At 35.9% G+C, this 20,561-nt stretch overlaps 1 protein-coding gene across 4 annotated transcripts in view; it reads left to right on the top strand.

The window, feature by feature from the left end:
- Positions 1-20,561, top strand: part of cnc (NFE2 like bZIP transcription factor cap-n-collar) — a 222,372-nt gene that overhangs the window by 150,773 nt on the left and 51,038 nt on the right. For all 4 annotated transcript variants that reach the window (XM_085941546.1, XM_085941547.1, XM_085941544.1 and 1 more), the window contains 2 exons: positions 6,362-6,456; positions 8,538-8,891. In XM_085941546.1, the coding sequence (XP_085797672.1) occupies positions 6,362-6,456; positions 8,538-8,891 (449 nt within the window). The remainder of the gene's footprint in view (positions 1-6,361; positions 6,457-8,537; positions 8,892-20,561) is intronic.

Here is a 20,561-nt window from a genome sequence, read left to right as displayed (position 1 = left end):
GAATATTTTTTTACTATTATCTACTATGGCTTGGATTAGGCAGGGTTTAATTGAATTTTAAAAACTAACAAACTCCATCCACACATTTTAGTCTTGGTTTAATGAAAAAATATATATTTGACTGACGTTTGGTATGCTCTATTTATGTCGTATATTAACAGTCTGCCTCCACCCTTCGTCAGTGACTATTATGGTTTGGTCTAGGCACGCTGTAATTTAATTTATAAAAAAAACTAATTAACTATTTAAAATCCAATTTGTATTCTTATTTTATTGAAAATAAATAATTTAGCATGAATGACAAAAGCTTAGTAGTTATGCAGTGTTTATGTCAGATCTCCACAGCCTACCTCCACCCTTAGCCACTGGTATTAATTATAATCTTCTTCTTATCGTCCCATCCCCATCAAGACGATGTTTGCTCTATCAGTATATCTGATACGCGGAACAGGATGGTGCACCAATCACTGAGGTTCCTCATGGAAATACCTCGTCGTCTTGTGCTACGTTTACCGTTGATCTTTCCTTGGATAACGATATGTTCTGTAGGTAACTACTTTTGTCCTCAACTTGTCCTCAACGTGTTTGAGGTACTGTCCGCCACACAAATTAGAACGGCTGCTTTAATAATATTTGATTAATGACATCCGAAAATAATATTATAAACACAATATCCTTTGACCGTGCACCGAAAAAAAGGACTTCGAAAACAATAATTAAAAAAAAAAACATTCAATATTATTTTTCGTCTCACGGACCATTTGTCAATGCATCGAATGTGTCATTAATTATTATTTTATCATTGCTACAGGTAGATGGACAGGTATTTAGGTGACCCGTTTGTCGGCGTGCATATCTTAGCCTCGCGGGATTTGAACCCGCGTTTTTGGGAATATGTACAGGATACGATATAAGCCTAAGGGGTAATAAGGTAGGAACTGTGGACTTTTATAGGTACATTGAGACTACATTGTTTGGATTTGTAGGTACTTAGGTAGGGGAGACCGGGGACAATTGAAACACTTTGGGTTATAGAATTTTTTTCTCCTAACATATTTCAAACTTCAATAATTTTAAGTAAGATATTGATGTCATATCTTTTTTATATATGGTCTACAACTATGCATCAAATAGATATTACAAAAACAGTGAAGATTGGAAACAGTACTTAGATTCTATGGCGTCTTTAGTGCTAATAATAAGAAAACAGATTTATTTAATTACATTGTATTGTAAGTTAAAGTAAACATTGAAAAAATTAAAAAAATATTGTAACAACACAATAAGTATTACTAAAGTAAGTAGGTAAGTAATAGTAAAATATAAATAGTAGTAAAAATTGATTCTGCTAAGCAATTGTGGCATGTATAGGTACATTTTTGTTGAGTGCATGCCTCGTGTGACCAACCATGACAATCGATGCACTGGACTAACAGTAGAAATATGTTTCTAACGTCCCCACCTTAGATTGTTTCTATTGGCCCCGCACCATTATTTTTTTAAAACCATTAATTATTTTATAAACAACGATCAATTGCAATAATGTAAGCTATTCCATCTAAAGTTAATAGACAAATAAACATGTTAATATAATTGAAATCATCCGATTATCGTTTTTGTATCTTCAGTCACACTTTTTCGATAAACGCAAAATACTACTTTAATGGTGGGAATAACGTTTATGCGAGGTATACAGGTCCCCTCTGGACTGCGTTCGACGGACGACTGCTGAGCGGCAGAAGCTCCCAATGACACTTAGTTTGGCAAACTCTCACGTGATTCGGACATGTGAATCCGCTGCTATAGCCGCTGTTTCTATCGTCCCTTGTTTCTATTGTCCCCGGTCTCCCCTACATAGAAGAAGTCATGAAGTAGATTTTGGTATTACTCATAGCAATCGATGTGCATTTCTGGAACGTTTTTAGTGTAAATTGAATTAGTAGGTACACCTACCCATAGAAAAAAGTTTGTAAATTGCCGCATTGAAACGTATCGGCTTTGTAGGTATGTAGTTTATAAAAAAACATGTAGGTAGGTACTTATATTTTTATAACACTAGAGTAGGCAAAGAGGCCCAATGGCAATAGCGTATTATTTAGTAATTGAAGTGAAACAATCACATAAATATATATTTTTTTTTAAATTATTAATATCCATGTCCTTGCTTTTTCGTACAAGGTGGTTGTAAGTAATTTTGAACAATCACAAACACCCAGGCTTTGAGAAAAACACATACATATTGTGTCCTCACCGGGAATCGAGCACAGGGTGGCAGGCCAGCGCCTTACGCACTGCACCAATAGAACCGCCCTACATAAATATATTGTGACCTCACCGGATTGAACCCATAGCCTCCGGATGATTTTTATCATTTCTCCTTCCACACGTGTGACACACGTATTTCTCATAGGCAGTGGCAAGCTTAGGGACCCGGACGCCCGAAGCACTAACAGATTTTGAAGCGCTCCACTATAAGCGGAATTTATGACCGGTTTGAACCGTTGAGGTCCCCTTTAAAATCTTCTGCCGAATCGATTTCGTCATCTACCTCAAATATAATCTATTAGGTACGCCCCAGTGTCCTCATGCAAATATACACGTTTGTTCAAGTTGAAAAATGTCAATGGTAGAGTGTAATGTGTAGATCACAGCCTAGGTAGGTACTTACTTGAAGTTGGACATGCCTGCCATGGCTTATTCAATTGACCTTCGAATATCAAAATAGTCTAGTTTCATTATTAGCTATTACTTTTATTTTAGGAACACAAATACAATGCATTTGAATGTTCAATATTTTTTTTTGCTGCCAGCGTATTTTTAAAACAAGCTATTGGCTGTTTTACTTATTGGCAAGAAAACTAGATTTAATTGGTAGTGTAGTAGGTATGACTTATTTATATAAATGGGTACTTACCTACTAGGTATGATGCAATGTAGCTTGATTTTCACGTAGATATATATTACCTGTATGCAGGTGCGCACACAAGGGGGGTTTTATAGGTTTTAGGCTCCGAACTCTCCGCCTCACCAGAAACGGAAAATTAGATACTAATTATTTAGGTAAATATGATAGAACAGATAATAAATAGAATTCCGATAGACCAATACAGTAAATGTTGGCGAATTTTATATTTTTGATGTGTCTAAATGTTTAGGAAAATACTCATCGCTCAATTTTATATCGTCAGTGAGCCATTAAAATTTCGTGTCATTATCATTATTGTTTACCTATTCATGCCGAGCGGCTTATTATGTCGTGGGTCCTAGGTTCGAATCCTGCGTCTGGAAAATACACATAGGTATTGTTTTTAAATTCGTGTTTGGAGTCAGAGTATGGATCTACTAAGTTGAGCAAGTTAGTGGCTAACATCCATTTTGTTACATTCCCAAATGGTCCCCATTTGGGGATGTGTCTGTGAATTTGGGGAAGCTCCCTAATCGGTACCAAACCGACAAATAGTAAGGGTTGATCACGAAAATAAATAACAGTAAAGCCGTCAATGCTGTAAATTGTGGCCGCTTAAAAATATCTGCAACGTCGCCATTGTCGCCGCTTTTTGACAGCGCTTTCCGTTGAAAGCGAAACAAAAAATGGCGGACAATACGCGGCTGACGGTCAGACAGTAAACATTGTTAACTCGCGCTACGCATAAAATAAATTATAAAAAAATGTAACCATTAGTAGATATTAACGTAAATAAACCTCGCCGTTTCCACCACAATTCCGGTGTGTTATTTGCCTATCTCCAAGTCCTGAATCCAGACGAAAAACCATACAAAAATAAAAGTGACAGCATCTTTCCACTTTCTTAAATGGAGGAAGATGACAATTTCTTTAAAAAAAAAAATCTGTTAATACAAACCTCCACTCCGTGCAGGCCCATATGGTCTTATATACCTAGTGTTTGAGACTTTCACGGTTGTTTTTTTTTAACGTAATAAATATTCTTGGGTTTCCGCCGCGTGTACTTCTTTCCTCGACTTTTCGGGCTCGTTGCTGAGGCCATTATCAAGAGATATGATATTTCTTGATAATCTGATATCTCTCTCTATCTTAATATCTCTTGATAATGGCCTCTGCAACGAGCCCGAAACGTCGAGGAAAGAAGGAAGACGTACTCGCGGTGGAAACCCGAGAATCTATTACCATATGATCTTATTAGGATCGGACATGGTCAAACGAAAAGAATTCATCAGTAATAATATCGTATTATCTTCTTATTTCCCGTAAGTATACCTGACTAGTGTGCTTTTTCTCTGATCTCCACAGCCTACCTCTTTCCAAAAGTCACCCTTCGCCACTGCTTGTAACTTTGTGAGGCTGAAAAGTTATTACAAGTATCCACGTACCTAATACCTGTAGACGTAGGTACATACACCATTTCAATGTTCAGTTAATTGCGAATTGAGCATTTAATAAATAAACTTTAATAGATTTTCATTAATAGATATCATTGTAATGCCTTGTCTCGAAGGCAGGGGGTCCTTTTTATCGAAGTCATGCTGACAAAATCGTGATATTTTGTATTTAGGTGGGTACCTAGTCATGATATTTCTATAGAAGAATTGTTGGAAATTTGCTAAAATCGCAACACCCATATTCTTTAAAGTCAGGCTTCCCAAACTGTGTATTATGCCGGTAACTGGACAAAAGATAACAGTGACAAAACAGAACAGCCAGGGGAAAAATGAAACATCATTTTTTGTGGAATCTATTTAGGTTAGGTTGGGTTAGGTCATTATTGCGTTGTACCTAGGCACCCAATCATTTTGAACATTTATTATATTGATTAAGATGAGATATCCCAAGCTTGCCGGCAAAGTCCCGTTTATTTAAGGCTTTCTAGCGATTAGGAATGCAGAAATTAGGTATATAATTTGATTTATTATGGCGTATTGAAAATCTGTGCTATTAAAAATCTATCAACATAATAGAGATAGGACAATTTCAATATTAAATTTATATTTTTCCTGAAAGGTCATAGTTATATTTATCGTTGTTCTGTTTTGTCACTGTTCTGTTTTGTCATGGAACCATTTGAAAATAGCCGATATACTGGATTATTTGTTAGGTTAGGTTTTCATTCTTGAATTCATAAATTTTGCCAAAATCAGCTATGAAAATTGAATTAACGACCCACGTGCGCCACGTAGGTCAAAATGGAGATTTTTTTAGTATTTTCAGAGCATAATCCTGGACATTCCTTAAACGTTGTAGATAATCTATTTATATCTATTTAATCTAATAATCTATATAGTCTATTTTGGATGCCTTATTATCCTTTATATTTATTTTAAACGTTTGATGACTGCATAAAGTATTTTTATTACATAAAATAGTATTCTTTTAAGCCTCTCGATCTAATGTTTTAAAATATAGTCATATTTCAGTACATCCATGTGCAGTGGTGCTAACATTTTTTAGATTTATTAATTTTTAAACGCATTTATAAAACCATTAGTCAAATTAATGTTAACATTAGATATATAGTGAAATATTTACGATAAAAAATTATATTTTATTATCTCTGTGATCCCAAATTTGACAAGAATTAGGCATTTTATTATTCAAAAAATTGCCACAATTAACACATTTGAAGATTAATTATAAAGATACTGATTATAAGCTATGTCTTTGACCATTCAAATGTGATAAACATCCTACGAATAATGATTGTTTTATAATAATTATTGACTTAAGAATAAGGTAGTATTTTTTGAAATACGCTATTTCTATTGGCATTTCCCAGTGGTTAAGCTACAACATACGGCCGTAGCCATACATTGACAAACGATAAATGAAGTAGGGGGTGGACATGAATTTAATTCCATAATATCTATGATCATTTAAATTCTGATGAAAACTAATATTGGCATACACTTATATAACACATTTGTTATATTCTTATACCTACAAATAAAGTTTTAAAAAAACTCGCCTGCGGTGAAATTTTCTTTCATGCTAATTAACATTTTTTTAGTATTAACCTAATTCTAAATATTTTATTTTTGATTGTTTAATTCAACGGATAATTCACAAGATTCGATAATGTAACATCCTTTATTGAACATGCATATGTAGGTAATCTGTCTTGAAATTAAATACACTGCATCCATGCTATAAGTTTTATAGCAAGGTTGGGAACCCCTGCAGTGTAAACGATTTGAAATCGATTTTGTATAGTCGAAGTCAAGACTGTCTGTACCTACCTCTACTGCTTCCATACCCTGGATGCCTTGCCATTGACTGTGGGAGATTTTTCCAAATCTCTGTGAACATGCTCCTCTCTCATAATATGTCAAACAATAACTACCACGCATCCTTCAATATCTAATCGCTTCTTGTCTCTTCTTCTTCCAGGTGAATACGTCCTTTCTGGAAGCGAGCGCTTTGACCTGCTGGAGGAAGCTCTTCAGCTGGTAGGACTCGAGGATGCCGAGGCGGCCGGCTTACAGGTAACCAGATCTCCATCACTTTTCATAATATATTTTTTTTAATTTAAAACTTAGGAGACACTGATGATTCTTCAAAATGCAAAGCAACTGCGGAACATGTGATGATATGTTTGTAGAAATGACGTGATTATCATGGTGGCCAAGGTCTGGTCGATCCACTGCTAGATGAAGGTTTACCCTAATTCAGTCCACCCATATCGTAATTCAGTAATCCGCCGAAATTAATAATATCTAGGGGGTTTTCTACGCCTATTTCAAATTAAAAATTATTTATTTACGCAGGTACATAATATTATAGTGAACTTAACAAATTAAATAAATAAAATATTTTTTTGAATTTACATGCACCTGTCAATTACCTACGTGGTCGCAGCCATGATTTATTCTGGATTGGAACCATTTCCTCGTGTCAAGCCTATCAGGCACCATTAACGAGGTGTGCAAGATTAGTAAATGCGCTTAGCTCGAAGCTCGAAGACATAGACATTTTCAATGATATACCTACTTTGCATTTTGTTTTTGAAACTTTATTTAACTGTATAAAATTGTATGTTTTTTGTTTTCAAAGTTTTATTTTCTTTTTATGTTTTTTTTCTTTTATTATTATTATATTCTATATTCTCTTCTTCTCTCTTGTGAGGGTAATATTTGTTATAATGTAAATCTCATTTGTGTCATCCACTTTTGTATTCTTAAATAAATAAATAAATTTAAAAACAAAGAAATTGTGGTAAAACAGTAAATACGAAAATTATAAAGTAAATAAGTACATGGAAGTACCTACACCGAATGAGCCAAGTAGACCCTATTTTAAGAATTTGTAAAACAATGCTCACCTACACCTACTCATTCTCACGTGGGTGGAATAAATCAACCTTCGAAGCGATTTGTTATTGTCCTCCAGATTGGCACTACCAATGGCAAGTTTGTTTTGCACCATGGGAGAACATACAATTGGTGCTCCCGATTTCTAAGATAGTTATCATTGACATACAAATCAATACCACAAAAATACGTAACCAAATAATGTTCGTTTGGTGCCCTTTGAGTACCACTATATCATTATTTGTATTTATCAAATGGTTTTTCAATCACCGAGTGTCATATCTGGCCCAATGCTTTCATATACATTGGTTTATTTTATGATATTCGCGCGTTATACTCAATACGCACCTTTCCATGTTACGTTGCTCGTAGTTGTTGGATTTCTCTAGGTTAGCGATTCGCATGCACACGTGGATTAGAGTTGGGTATTTCCCGAAAAAATCTCAATCTCAAGATTCGGGATTTCCCAAAATGATGAAATTTTGAATTCTCGAGATTCGGAATTTCCAGAAAAGAATTCTTTAAGAAACCTGGAAAAAACCTGAAAAAAATCCTAAAATCAGTGTAAAGACAGACAAATTCCAAAAAAAATGTGTTTTTTTATTTATGTAAGAAAACAAACAAAATAGAAGTAGGAAAACAAAAATAATTCAAAACTTTACTAATTAAAATGGAATTTCAAAAAACACGGGAAAATCGCGTATGCTTTTGAAACACAAAATTCCCTGATGTCGCAAAAATTGCTCTCATTTTGAATCGACGTTGTGTTAAATGCCCGATATCAGTCTTTGAACGTTTTGTGTTTTCTGTCCACTTTTTTCATATAGAAAATCGTTTTTTCAATTAATATTTGATAATAAAGAAATCCCGAATCCCGAGGAAAAGATTCTCGAGATCCGGGATTTCCCGAAATGTTAAAAATTTTAATTCTCGAGATTTGGGATTGAAAATCTCGAAAATTTCTCGAGAATTCCCGAAACCCAACTGTACACGTGATGACTTTTGATGAACTCATCTTTTAAAAATTCATTGAATCAGTATATCGTTCTCATTAGTGTATACCTAATTCATCAGTAGTAATATCGTATTATCTGCTTATTTCCCGTAAATATACCCTCACAGTCTACCCCTTTCCAAAAGTCACCCTTCGCCACTGCTACACCGACCTTTTTCTCTAGGGTCGCAACTATATTTACGAAATGGAAATGGACAAGTAAATTTCATCTCAGTCAATTAATCCAATGTTGTATTCGCAGGCCGATCTGAAAGATCCACTCCTCGAGACAGCGTCGAACCACAGCGACCCCGCGTCGTCCCTCACCGCGCAGAAGACGTCCAACGAGCCGGACCTTCGCCTGCTGAGCCTGAACGACACGAGTGACAGCTGCAGCAGCGACAATTCGACGATGCTCGCTCCGAGGTACCCTCCGCTGGGGCACGCCCACCACCACATCGGCGCCGTCGGGAGCCCCGGCGGGCCGCACCATCACCATCATCACCACCACGCCGGAGTGCATCACCTGCATCATCACAGCGCGCAGCAGGCCGTGGCGGCGCACCACCATGCTGCCCACGCCCAGCATCACTTTGCGGCTGCTTACCATCACCAGGTAGGAGCATTTTTTTAACCCCCATTGATAAAGATTTTGGTGTAAGCACTTCAAGTACCTAGGCTACGAATTACTTAGGTACCTACCCACTATACAATATCCAAGCTCGACCACTGTCATTCTTCAACTTGAACAAACGTAGGTTGTGGCGCTTTTAGCAGTGGACTGTAATTTTAAGGTGGATTACAGATTTAGGAAAGGCGGGGAGTTTACACAGGATGCCAGACACTGACCTTAATGTTGAGAGGGCTGGCGCGCGCTAGGGCTGGTTCGGATTCACGCACTCACGCACTTGTAAACGAACTGTACACTTTTAATGGATGATAAATGAGGTTGTGAATGATGATGGTAAGTTCAGGATGGATGATAGACGCGACGTTCGCTCAAACCATATCAGATTTAGCGCAACGAAGATCCAACATATGCGTTTTGAGTCACTCGGTAGTTAACGACGGCTTAGCTATAACAGGCCCGCACACGACCACGTTCTTGAGCTAACTCAATGTTATTCGCAATCACGGTCGTCTCATGACCCGTAATCGATGGTTGCCTGGTCTTGTGACAATAATAAATAAGGATATGCGGTAGGTAGGTGGGGAAATAAGGATTGACAGCCACCATATTTGGCCGAACTTGGCTGAGGACACTGCGATGTTGAAAATTATATGTTTTAGTCTTCCTTTTGGTGCTCATTGAACATTTATGTACCTACATAATTTGAAAAAATCTCATACATATAGGTACCCACTAAAAAAAAATTACTTGAATCTGTAACCGCTGGATTCGCATCAATGTACTTTTCCAATTAATCTACGGGCATTCTACTTAATTACGGCTGTGTTAACTAGTAGTTCTTACATGAAACTCTTCTGAAATTGTGTTACACTCTTCTCTACTATCTTTCTCTCTCTCTCTTCACTATTTCACTCCCGCGGCAGGCCGTGAGTGATGCAATACTAAACAAGTTATACGACGAGTTCACGTTTGCTTCGTGGGGATATTTTTCAACAATTTCCAAAATTTATATAAGTATTTCTATAAAATCATTAACCCAATGTTTACGGGCCGCACAAAATTGTGTTTTTGCTAATTACTTTTCAAATGCAAATTAACACGTTAATTACAAAATTAATTAAAAGTGCCCGTAAGCATTGTGTTTATCGACTTGAGTTTATGAATTTAAATTCTAACCGAATATGGTCGTATATTAAAGACCGTCCAACCTCTTTGGGTCGTATTATAGTACTACATAAAATTCATGTTTAACTAAAACACGGTACAAGAAGCCAGCGGCAAACAAATTTTGCAAATAGCCAATATTTGTTAAGTTAGGTTAAGTTTTCATTCTTGAATTCATGAGTTATGCCAAAATCAGCTATGAAAATTAAATTAATGTTCATATTGAATCTAATAAAATTAGAGACCGTATAGTATACAGTCATCTCTTTCTGATAAGAAACCTCACGGCGAACTGTGCCACGGTGAATTTTTTTACGTACAATTTACATGTAACCCATTTTCATATTATGTTTTATGTCAGGAATTGAATTACCTGATAAGTGTATCATATTTCGAGCTGGAATGTGGAAAACCTGTCGAAATTCCAGGAATAACTCCGCGCAGACTATGGCAACATAAGCTTAGTGATTTAGTTCAGTAAACACTTAGTGTATAATGTAAATATGTACCTACTTTCATTTTTTTTTTTTGTCAAGGCATAACTGACCCAAGTACTTAGTGACTGTGTTGATAGGTGGGTGCCCACTTGACTGCCCTCTTGAACAGGGGTAAAATAAGATAAATAATGTGTAAAAAAGGTGGTTGACATTGTTTAGGGTAGAACGGTAGCCGAGTGTCTCAAATAACAGCTATATTCAGAGGGGTCGTACGTACAATGTTTACCCAGGTTACATGCAAATTGTACGTAAAACATTTCACCGTGCCACAGTTCATTGTGAGCTTTCTATCGGAAAGAGATGACCGTATACTATACGGTCTCCAATCGTATTAGATTCAAAATGAACATTAATTTAATTTTCTTAGCTGATTTTGGCAAAATTCATGAATTCAAGAATGAAAACCTAACCTAACCTAACCTAACAAATAATCATAGTATTAGCTATTTTAAAAATTTGTTTGCTGCTGGCTTCATGTGAAGTGTAAACCGACAAGAACCGTGTTTTATTTAGACACGAATTTTATGTCAATAAGTACTATACGACCTTAAGAGGTTGTGAAGTCTAATACGGCGAACTGCATACGTACAAGTTTCCGGACACGGTTTGCCCAAGAGCGTCGCCTCGAAGAAGTCATGTCGCTTACTTGTCTTCTTGCATGTTCCCAGCCCCCACTCCAGCATCTGCTATTGCAATCCTTGTGGTGTAATGCGTAAAGCATTTGCTTCTCATACCGGGGGCTCCTGTTAGACTCTCGGTCTCGTTAGCCTGTTAAAATCCACTATAAATAGTGCACGTTAAACGATGTCAGTCATACGTATTTGTTTTCATTGGAATAAGACTACAATTTACAGATGGTGTTGGTTCGTTTTTAAAATTCAATTAAGCCATAATAGACGATAGTCAAAAAATACTTGCCTATCTATAAAATGCCTAAAACTTTGGATATTTTATAGATAGAACAATATTTTTTATCTATTAGGTATAGTTTGATTTAGGAATGGCTTAATGAATTTTAAAAAAATTGAACCAACAATATGTATCATCAGCCTGGGTCAATCCACTGCTAGATGAAGGCCTCCCCAAGCTTCTTCCAACTCTCTCGGTCCTGTGTCGTTCGCTGCCACGTATTTCCGCTGAACTTTACCATTTCGTCAATCCAGCGGCTTTTAGGGCGACCCTGTGGCCGTTTCGTGCCCCTTGGGTACCACTGGATGACGGCATTTGTCCAGCGGCCGTTTTTTCGGCGAGCAATGTGCCCCGCCCATCTCCATTTCAGCTGTTTGGCAACGTCTATTACATCGCGTACTCCTGTCTGCTTCCTAACCCATTCGTTTCTCTTACGGTCCTTTCGCGTGATGCCCAACATACACCTCTCCATGCCTCGCTGTGTGAGGTATGAGTGTGAGGTAGATATAGGTAACAATATGTTTATTCTTAATCCAACGGAAACAAATAAGTATGAATGAAAAAGTGTGCAAAATTGTGTTGTATCGCCGAAAATATACAACACCACCTGTAAATTGCAATCTTTGTTAAATAAAAACAAATACGGGTACTAGTACCCAAATACGTATGACTAGCAAAGTTTAATGTGCACTATTTATGGCGGATCTTAACAGCCTACCTCCACCCTTCGCTACTGGGTCACAATCATGGCCCCCACAACGGGGGCTCCGGCCTAGCGGCCTGGCGTGGTGGGTCGATCACTTCAGTGACATAAACACACCACAAATTAGCTCTAGTAGTAAAAAAAGTCGCCTGCGGCGCTATTTTACTTAAAGAATACAAGTTTCACATTTCTTGCGTATTGTAGAATGCCAACAGGATCATTCGGGTCAAAAAGCATCACCGATTACGAGATCATTGCGAACAAGAAGTAATATTATAATATTTTGTATTTTTTCGTCACAAGAGGGGGTGTGACAAGGCTCTAGCCTGGGGGCCTGGCGTGGCGTGTCGACCTGATATGTGAGATAAGCACACATCACAAATTTGCACTAATGGGGGAAGAGTCGCTTGCGGTGCTATTTTAATTATATAGTTTTAAAATTTTAAAATGTCGAGTTGTGTGATGCAATTTTTAATTACTTTATGTCGATATTCGACAACTCCATAACAATTCACACTAAAAATACACCGAATGCCCCTAATTTTTCCTGAAACAACATTTAGAAAACGATTATGTGAAAAATCCCACTGCCTTTAACCCTAGCGATGGGTAGGGGGCCCGCTTCAAGATGGGGGTTCCGTACTCGAAAACCTTCCCCTTGTATGCGCGTATGACGATTAGTTGTATTAAAATTATTTCTAATAGGTTTCAGATATTTTTGGGTCCATTTAGTTAGTAGGTAGATATACACCTACTGCATGATATTGATGCAAGCATACCTTGTTGTGACATCGTGTGGCTTTAGAGTTTGATTAATTGTGCAACATTGATTGATGATTTTCCATGAAACGCTCAAAAGGTCGGCGACATTTAATACCTACATAATATCCACATTAGATAATAGACAAAGCTACAGTCAGATTATGGGCTCGAATCCCACTAGTTGTCAGTGGCGAGGGGTGAAGGTAGGCTATTACGATCCGACATAAATAATGCACACCAAACTTTGTTTAACGAGGTATGGAGAGGTGCATGCTGGGCATAACGCGTAAGGCTAAAAAGAGGAATGAGTGGATAAGGAAGCAGACAAGGGTTTGCGATGTAATAGAGTTTATTAAAAGCCTTAAATGAAGATGGACACATAGCTAGAAGAAGAGACAATCGTTGGACAAATCTAGTCATCCAGTGGTATCCAAGAAGTACAAAACGTCCGCAAGGTAGACCTAGAGGCCGCTGGATCGATGAAATGATAAAGTTCTCCGGAAGTAGGTACTTGGCAACGCATTTCACATGACCGAGAGAAGTGGAAGCAGCTTGAAGATGCCTTCATCCAGCAGCAGTGGATAGATTTAGGCTGATGATGATGATGAAACTTTGTCAGTTTTCAGGTTTCATTGGACTAAGAATACAAATTGCAGTAAGTAATAGTGTTGGATAGTTTTTAAAATTAATTAACACTGCGTAAACCATGGAATAATTAATAGATAATAGTGAAAAATATTCGTCTGGCTATTATGGTAGTCATATGTATTTGTTTTTATTGAACTAAGACTACAATTTACAGATGGTGTTTGTTAGTTTTTAAAAATCAATTAAACCCTGCCTAACCAAACCATAAAAGTTTTGGTATATTTTGGGCGATACGACAAAATTTTGCACACTTTTCATTCATACTTATTTATTTTCATTGGAGAATACATATTACACATATTGTTGGTTCATTTTTTTTTAATTCATTAAGTCATATACCAAACTATAATAGATACAAAATATTATTCTGTCTATAAAATATCCAAAGTTGTATCATTGAATTGCATAATTTTAGGTATTTTATAGATATACGAGTATTTTTTGACTATTATCTATTATGGCTTAGTTTTCGCAGGGTTTATTTGATCTTTAATAATTACAAGGTAAAAAGAACTTTTTATATACTTACAACGTTTTTAAATTTTCTGTTGAATTGTTATGCTCAATATGCTCAAACTTGTACTTGATATGAAGTAAATAAAAAACAAACAAACAAATATAGAATACTGAAATGTCATTTTGACATTTAATTTTGATTTCCATAGTAACGCATGTATATATTAGATAATAATTTAGTTGCTAGGACCACCCACTTAGCAACCAATAATATTCTTTTACTTTTTACGGATTTTTCTGAAATAACTTTCCGTACAAAACAGAATTAACACTGAAAATGAATTCAATTGAGCTTAAAGATGGCTAAAAGTGTTAAAATAATGCATTGGCATCGTGTTCTGATATATTCTAAAAGTTTCAAATGTCTAGCTAGTCGGGAAGTTAGTTAAAAATCGATTGCAAGATTTGTACTGGACAAACAATCACCGGACAAACAAGAATACGAGATAATGAAATCGTTGTAAAAACTAACCAACACCATCTGTAAAGTGTAGTCTTATTTCAATAAAAACAAATACGTATGACTAATAAAGTTCAGAGTACACTATTTATGTCGAATTATAACAGCCTACCTCCACCCCTCGCCACTGATAAATAGTACACACTACACTTTAAACCCGATCATCTTCGGATCGCGTCTACGTCGCTCGATCTGTAATCGCGTGCAGTCGAATCGTACCTATCGAAACCGTCTGTCTTCGTCTTCATGCTTCACATTCCACCATCGATTGTCGGCTCCACAAATGATACTTTACCAAGTTACAAGTTACAAGTTTAGTGTCCGTCTGTGTGTCCATCCATTATTAATTATTGTGTTTTGCGCCATTGTCCCAACACCGCTCGCCGCAAAAACATCGACACTTCATTTGTCACTCCGGCACACGGCAATTAATCATACCTGTGTTTTTTTTCTTTTCGGACAGCCTGTTGCTACCCTTCGGTTCACTTGTCGTGGATATCTGTACGCCTTGGGAAGGGTTTAGAAATCAGCACACGGTGCTTATAATTTATATATCGCAGTGGCGAAGGGTGGAGTTGGCTGTTAAAATCCGCCATAAATAGTGCACGTTAAACTTTATTAGTCATAAGTATTTGTTTTTATTGAACTAAGACTACAATTTACAGATAGTGTTGGTTAGTTTTTACCAGGGCTTAATTGTTTTTTAAAAACTAATCAACACTATCTGTAAATTGTAGTCTTAGTTCAATAAAAAACAGATAGGTACGTATGACTAACAAAGTTTAATGTGCACTATTTATGGCGGATCTTAACAGCCTACCTCCACACCTCGCCACTGTCACTATACCAAGGTTACATAATATTCACATGATAAAGTTTCTTTTAACTTATTATATTTAGTTTACAAATGTGTTTTGTCCATCCTGTAGGTATTTCAATTGGTACAAGATTTTTTTTTGTTGCTCCTACCTGTTATGTTATGTTAATTGTTATAGCCTTTGGGACAATAGGTACATGAGAAAGGGAAAAAAACAAATTGTGGGTAGATTTTATTAAATGCCTATTATGTCAAAATGTTTTTGGCTACCTGACTTCCATTATTCTTCTTGTATTGTCTCTGATGGTCATAATAATGTAATTTTCACGAAAGCACTTGTACGAAGAAAATTTAGCCGAAACTACAATACGGATTTATAAGATATACATAATTACAAGATAAATAGAACTTTTTATATGCAATGTTTTTAAATTTTCTGTTGAATCATATAAACCTGACAATTCTATGTATTAATAATTTAGGACAAATAAGGCAATTGTCAACAAATCATTTTTTTGCTATTTTGCAACAAATACCTATAGAATACTGAAATGTTATTTTGATTCCCATAGTAACGCACATATATATTAATAATTTAGTTGCTAGGACCACCACCTTAGCTACCAATAATAGTGGATTGTATTACGGATTTCTTCCAAAATAACTTTTCATAGAAAACAGAATTTACTGAAAATGAATTTAATTCTACTTAAAGATGGCGTGTTCTGATATATTCTAAAAGTTTCATATGTCTAGCTAGTCGGGAAGTTAGTTAAAAATCGATTGCAAGATTTGTACTGGATAAACAACCACCGGACAAACAAGAATACGAGCTAAGAAAAACGTGGTAATAAAAGTCAGACATTGAGTAGACGGCTAACATCCAATTCTCGTAAAACGTAAAACCCACTCGTGACAGTGGCTAAGGGTGGTGATAGGCTGTTGAGATCCTATATAAATAGTGCACACTAAACTTTGTCAGTCATATTTATTTGTTCTCATTGAAGTAAGAATACAAATTGTAATTAATGGTGATGGTTAGTTTTTAAAATCCAATTAAACCCTGCCTAGTAAGTAGAGGTGAGCTGTGGAGATCCGATAAAAATAATGCACTTTTGTCAGTCTTACTTAGTGGTCTGTTTTCATTGAACTTATTGAATTCATCGCGAGTCAGTGGCGAGGGGTGGAGGTAGGCTGTTAAGATTCAATATAAATAGTTCACACTAAACTTTATCAGTCATACATATTTGTTTTCATTGAACAATTTGCAAATGGTTATGGTTAGTTTTTAAAATTCAATTAAACCCTGCCTAAACCAAACCATAATAGTATCGGTACTTATGCTATGGGCGTTCCGATAATAATAGTGCACACTTTTTCAGTAAAAATTATTAAGAATGAAGAATATTGATGGTGTTGGTTAGTTTTTTCAAAATTCAATAAGCCCTGCTTCAACCTAACCATAATACATACATTCTTCAGTCTATAAAATATCTAAAATAATGTATGATTTCATAGTAATATCAAACCCTGCCTAGACCAAACCATACTAGTAGAGGTAGGATGTTTAATTAAAGCCTGCCTAAAGCAAACCATAAAAAATATTTGTCTATCGATAAAATATCTAAAATTATGTGGTTTTGATTTAATTACAATACCATCTGCAATTTTGTATACTTATTTCAATGAAATATGATTGACAAAGCTTAGTGTACATTATGTATGTCGGATCTCCGCAGCCTACCTCCACCCTTCGCCGCTGACTCGTGATGAATTTTTACACGTGCGTTATACCTATTGGTGAATTTTTATCTTGTAACTTCAGAAACTGTTAAGATATCGATATGACATTCTACTAATGTGGTATGTACCATTCAAAGCCAATGCAGTCTGCTAGCTGTGCGTGTTTTATCAATATTGGTCCAGTCCACCCACGGTGGCCGCGCGGCTTAAGCGTTGGGCTACAACGCCGTGGGTCAGGCTCGAATCCTGGGTCTGGCAAGTACACATATCATTTTTCAATTTGTGTCTGTCAGGGTATGGACCTAATAGTTTGAGCAAGTGGCTGACATCCATTTCTCGTAAAAAAACAAAATCTGTTAATACAAACCTCTACTCTGCGGAGGCCCATAATATGATCCTATTAGGATCGGACATGATCGAAAGAAAGAAGAAGGTTTTGATATATTTTTACGATGTCCGATCGTAAAATATGTTGAAACCAGGGCTCGAAATGGACCGGAACGCACCGGAGCGCCGTTCCGGTTCGTAAATTCACCAAAATTATCGCTCCGTCTCGTGGTCATATTAATTTGACGGTGAGCTAGATTTGCCATTTAACGTAAAAATCTAAAAGTTTGTCCACACTGGTAACCTCATTAAATTACACGATAATTATCAAAATTTGTTTGACCAAAATTATTTTAATCGAAATTTAATGAGGTTGCCAGTAACTTGTTGCCAGCAACTTGTTGCCAATGTGGACACGGCATAACACACTTATTTTTATAAAATACACAAGCAATTAGATAACTATGTTAACATTTTCATAAAATATTGTGCGCTCCGGTTCGTAAAATATTCCATTTCGAGCACTGGTTGAAACATAATATGGACCTACATGATAGTGGATGTATTAACGGATTTTGGTTTTTTACGAGAAATGGATGTTAGCCACTAATTGCTCAACCTGTTGGGTCCAAAAAGTCATAGAAAAACAACACAAAGCAGTTATATTGAAATCTGTGAAATAATCGATAAGCTGGTTGAAAGCAGTAGCGAAGGGTGGGGGTAGGCTGTTAAAATCCGCCAACAGTGCACATTAAGCTTTGTTATTCGTACGTATTTGTTTTTATTGAACTAAGGCTACAATTTACAGATGGTGGTGGTTAGTTTTTAAAAATCAATTAAACCCTGCCTAACCAAAGCATAATAGTTTTGGTATATTTTGGGCAATACGACAAAATTGTGCCCACTTTTTCATCCATACTTATTTGTTTTCGTTGGATTAAGAATACATATATTACACATATTTTTCTTTCATTTTTTTAAATTCATTAAGCCCTGTCTAAACCAAACTATAATAGGTAAAAAATATTATTCTATCTACACAATATTCAAAATTATGTATTGTCAAATGGCATAATTTTAGATATTTTATAGATAGACGAGTATTTTCTGACTATTATCTATTATGGCATGGTTTCGCAGGGTTTAATTGAATTTAAAAAACTAACCAACATCATCTGTAAATTATCGTAGTCTTATTTCGATGAAAACGAATACGTGGGTATGACCGACAAGTGTTTAGTGTGCATTATTTATGACGGATCTTAACAGCCTACCTCCACCCTTCGCCACTGGGACCTATCTATCATGGAAATAATCAAAACGCTGATCGAAAGGCATAATAGGTATACTTATTATTTTAAAATCATAAACACTTAAATTTTATTATTAATACAAGAATAAATAACAAAATAATTTAATTAATAGTAAACTTTATATTGTACAGTGACCAAATCGGAGAAATGCAATGTGTCAGTAGGTAATAAGCATAACATAACTAGAGAAATTATATTCCTCTCGCAAGCCACCTGTCGTAGAAATTCAGACTCCGTTAATGGATTTATAACTAACTGATTGTACCTGAGTAGATAGATAGGTAATATCTGCAATGCATTTTTTTTATTACTCACAATCGTTGTAGATTTCCAATTTCTCATTTTCGTCGGCCAGCGATAGGTGACCTTACCTGCCAACTCTTCTTTGAGGTATTAGCGTTACTAAATACCTGCGTATTCGGGGAACTTTATCAGCGCATCTATTCTATACACAAGCCTGCTTTCGGCCGCTAGTTGTAATTGTTACAATAAGTGCTATGTTTTAACAGCATCTCTTTTGGTTGTGGTAAATTTTAGAGCGAGATATACAGTTTTGACTGTTTAGACGGCTAACTTATTGTAATCGTTACAATATTCGCTAATACTTCGATACACACATACCCTAGATAGCTGCCGTAGCGGCAGAAAGCAGTCTTGTTTATAGAATAGATGCGTAGAACTGTCAAACTATGATTAATTTATTAGGAGGTGCCGTCGATGCATCGCAAAATAGGTAGATTTGCAGTTTCGAGGGTTACATGTAAATTGTACGTAAAAGATTTCACCGTGGCACAGTTCGCCGTGAGTTTTCTATCAGAAAGAGATGACCGTATACTATACGGTCTCTAATTATATTAGATTCAATATGAACGTTAATTTAATTTTCCTAGCTGATTTTGGCAAAATTCACAAATTCAAGAATGAAAACCTAACCTAACCTAACAAATAATCCAATATATCGGCCCAGTATGTACTATACGACCCAAAGAGGTTGGACGGTCTTTAATATACCTAAGGCCATATATTTCCGATACAACATTTCACGGTGAAGTATAATACGGCGAACTGTATACGTACAAGTTTCCGGACATAAGTTTCGAGACCAGAATCAAATTCAAATTCGAATTTAGAGACCAGACAGTATGGATTACTTAATTCAAATTCATGTTATATTAGCGTGATTTAGTTGGTAGCTGTACAATTATATTATAATATTCTGTACGTTGGCGCATTTAAATTAAGATAGCTATGAACTACCTAATTGATTTTCCTTGCTATCTATAGCAGCTGTTTTGATAACGAAATAACGATGGGTCAATATATTTTCTTGTCTGTATGTGTAGGTATGTATCAGTGGCGAAGGGTGGAAGTAGGCTAAATAGTGCACACTAAACTTTGGCAGTCATGCGTGTTTGTTTTCATTGAAAATGCTGATAGTGTACCTTGCGTAAACCAAGCCATAATAGATAATAGTAAACAAATATTCGTGTTTCTATAAAATATCTAAATTTATGCCACCAAAGCATACATAATTTTAGATATTTTATAGATATAAGAATATTTTTTATCTATTATGGTTTCGTTTAGGCAGAGATTCATGAATTTAAATCTGTAATATGTATTTTCTTAATTCAACGAAAACAAATAAGTATGACTGAAAAACTGTGCACTATTTTTGTCAGATCACCCATAGCATACAATATAAACGATTATGGTTTGATTTAGGCAGGGCTTAATTTAATATTAAAAACTAATTAATACCATCTGCAATTTGTATTATTTGTTCAATGAAAACA

Source organism: Rhyacophila brunnea, unplaced genomic scaffold (assembly GCF_057557595.1).
Source record: "Rhyacophila brunnea isolate RB1 unplaced genomic scaffold, BYU_Rbru_1.0 scaffold_13, whole genome shotgun sequence".
In the NCBI taxonomy this organism is placed as follows: domain Eukaryota; kingdom Metazoa; phylum Arthropoda; class Insecta; order Trichoptera; family Rhyacophilidae; genus Rhyacophila; species Rhyacophila brunnea.
Note: the sequence above shows the minus strand (reverse complement) of the source record. Positions and strands in the feature narration are given on the sequence as shown.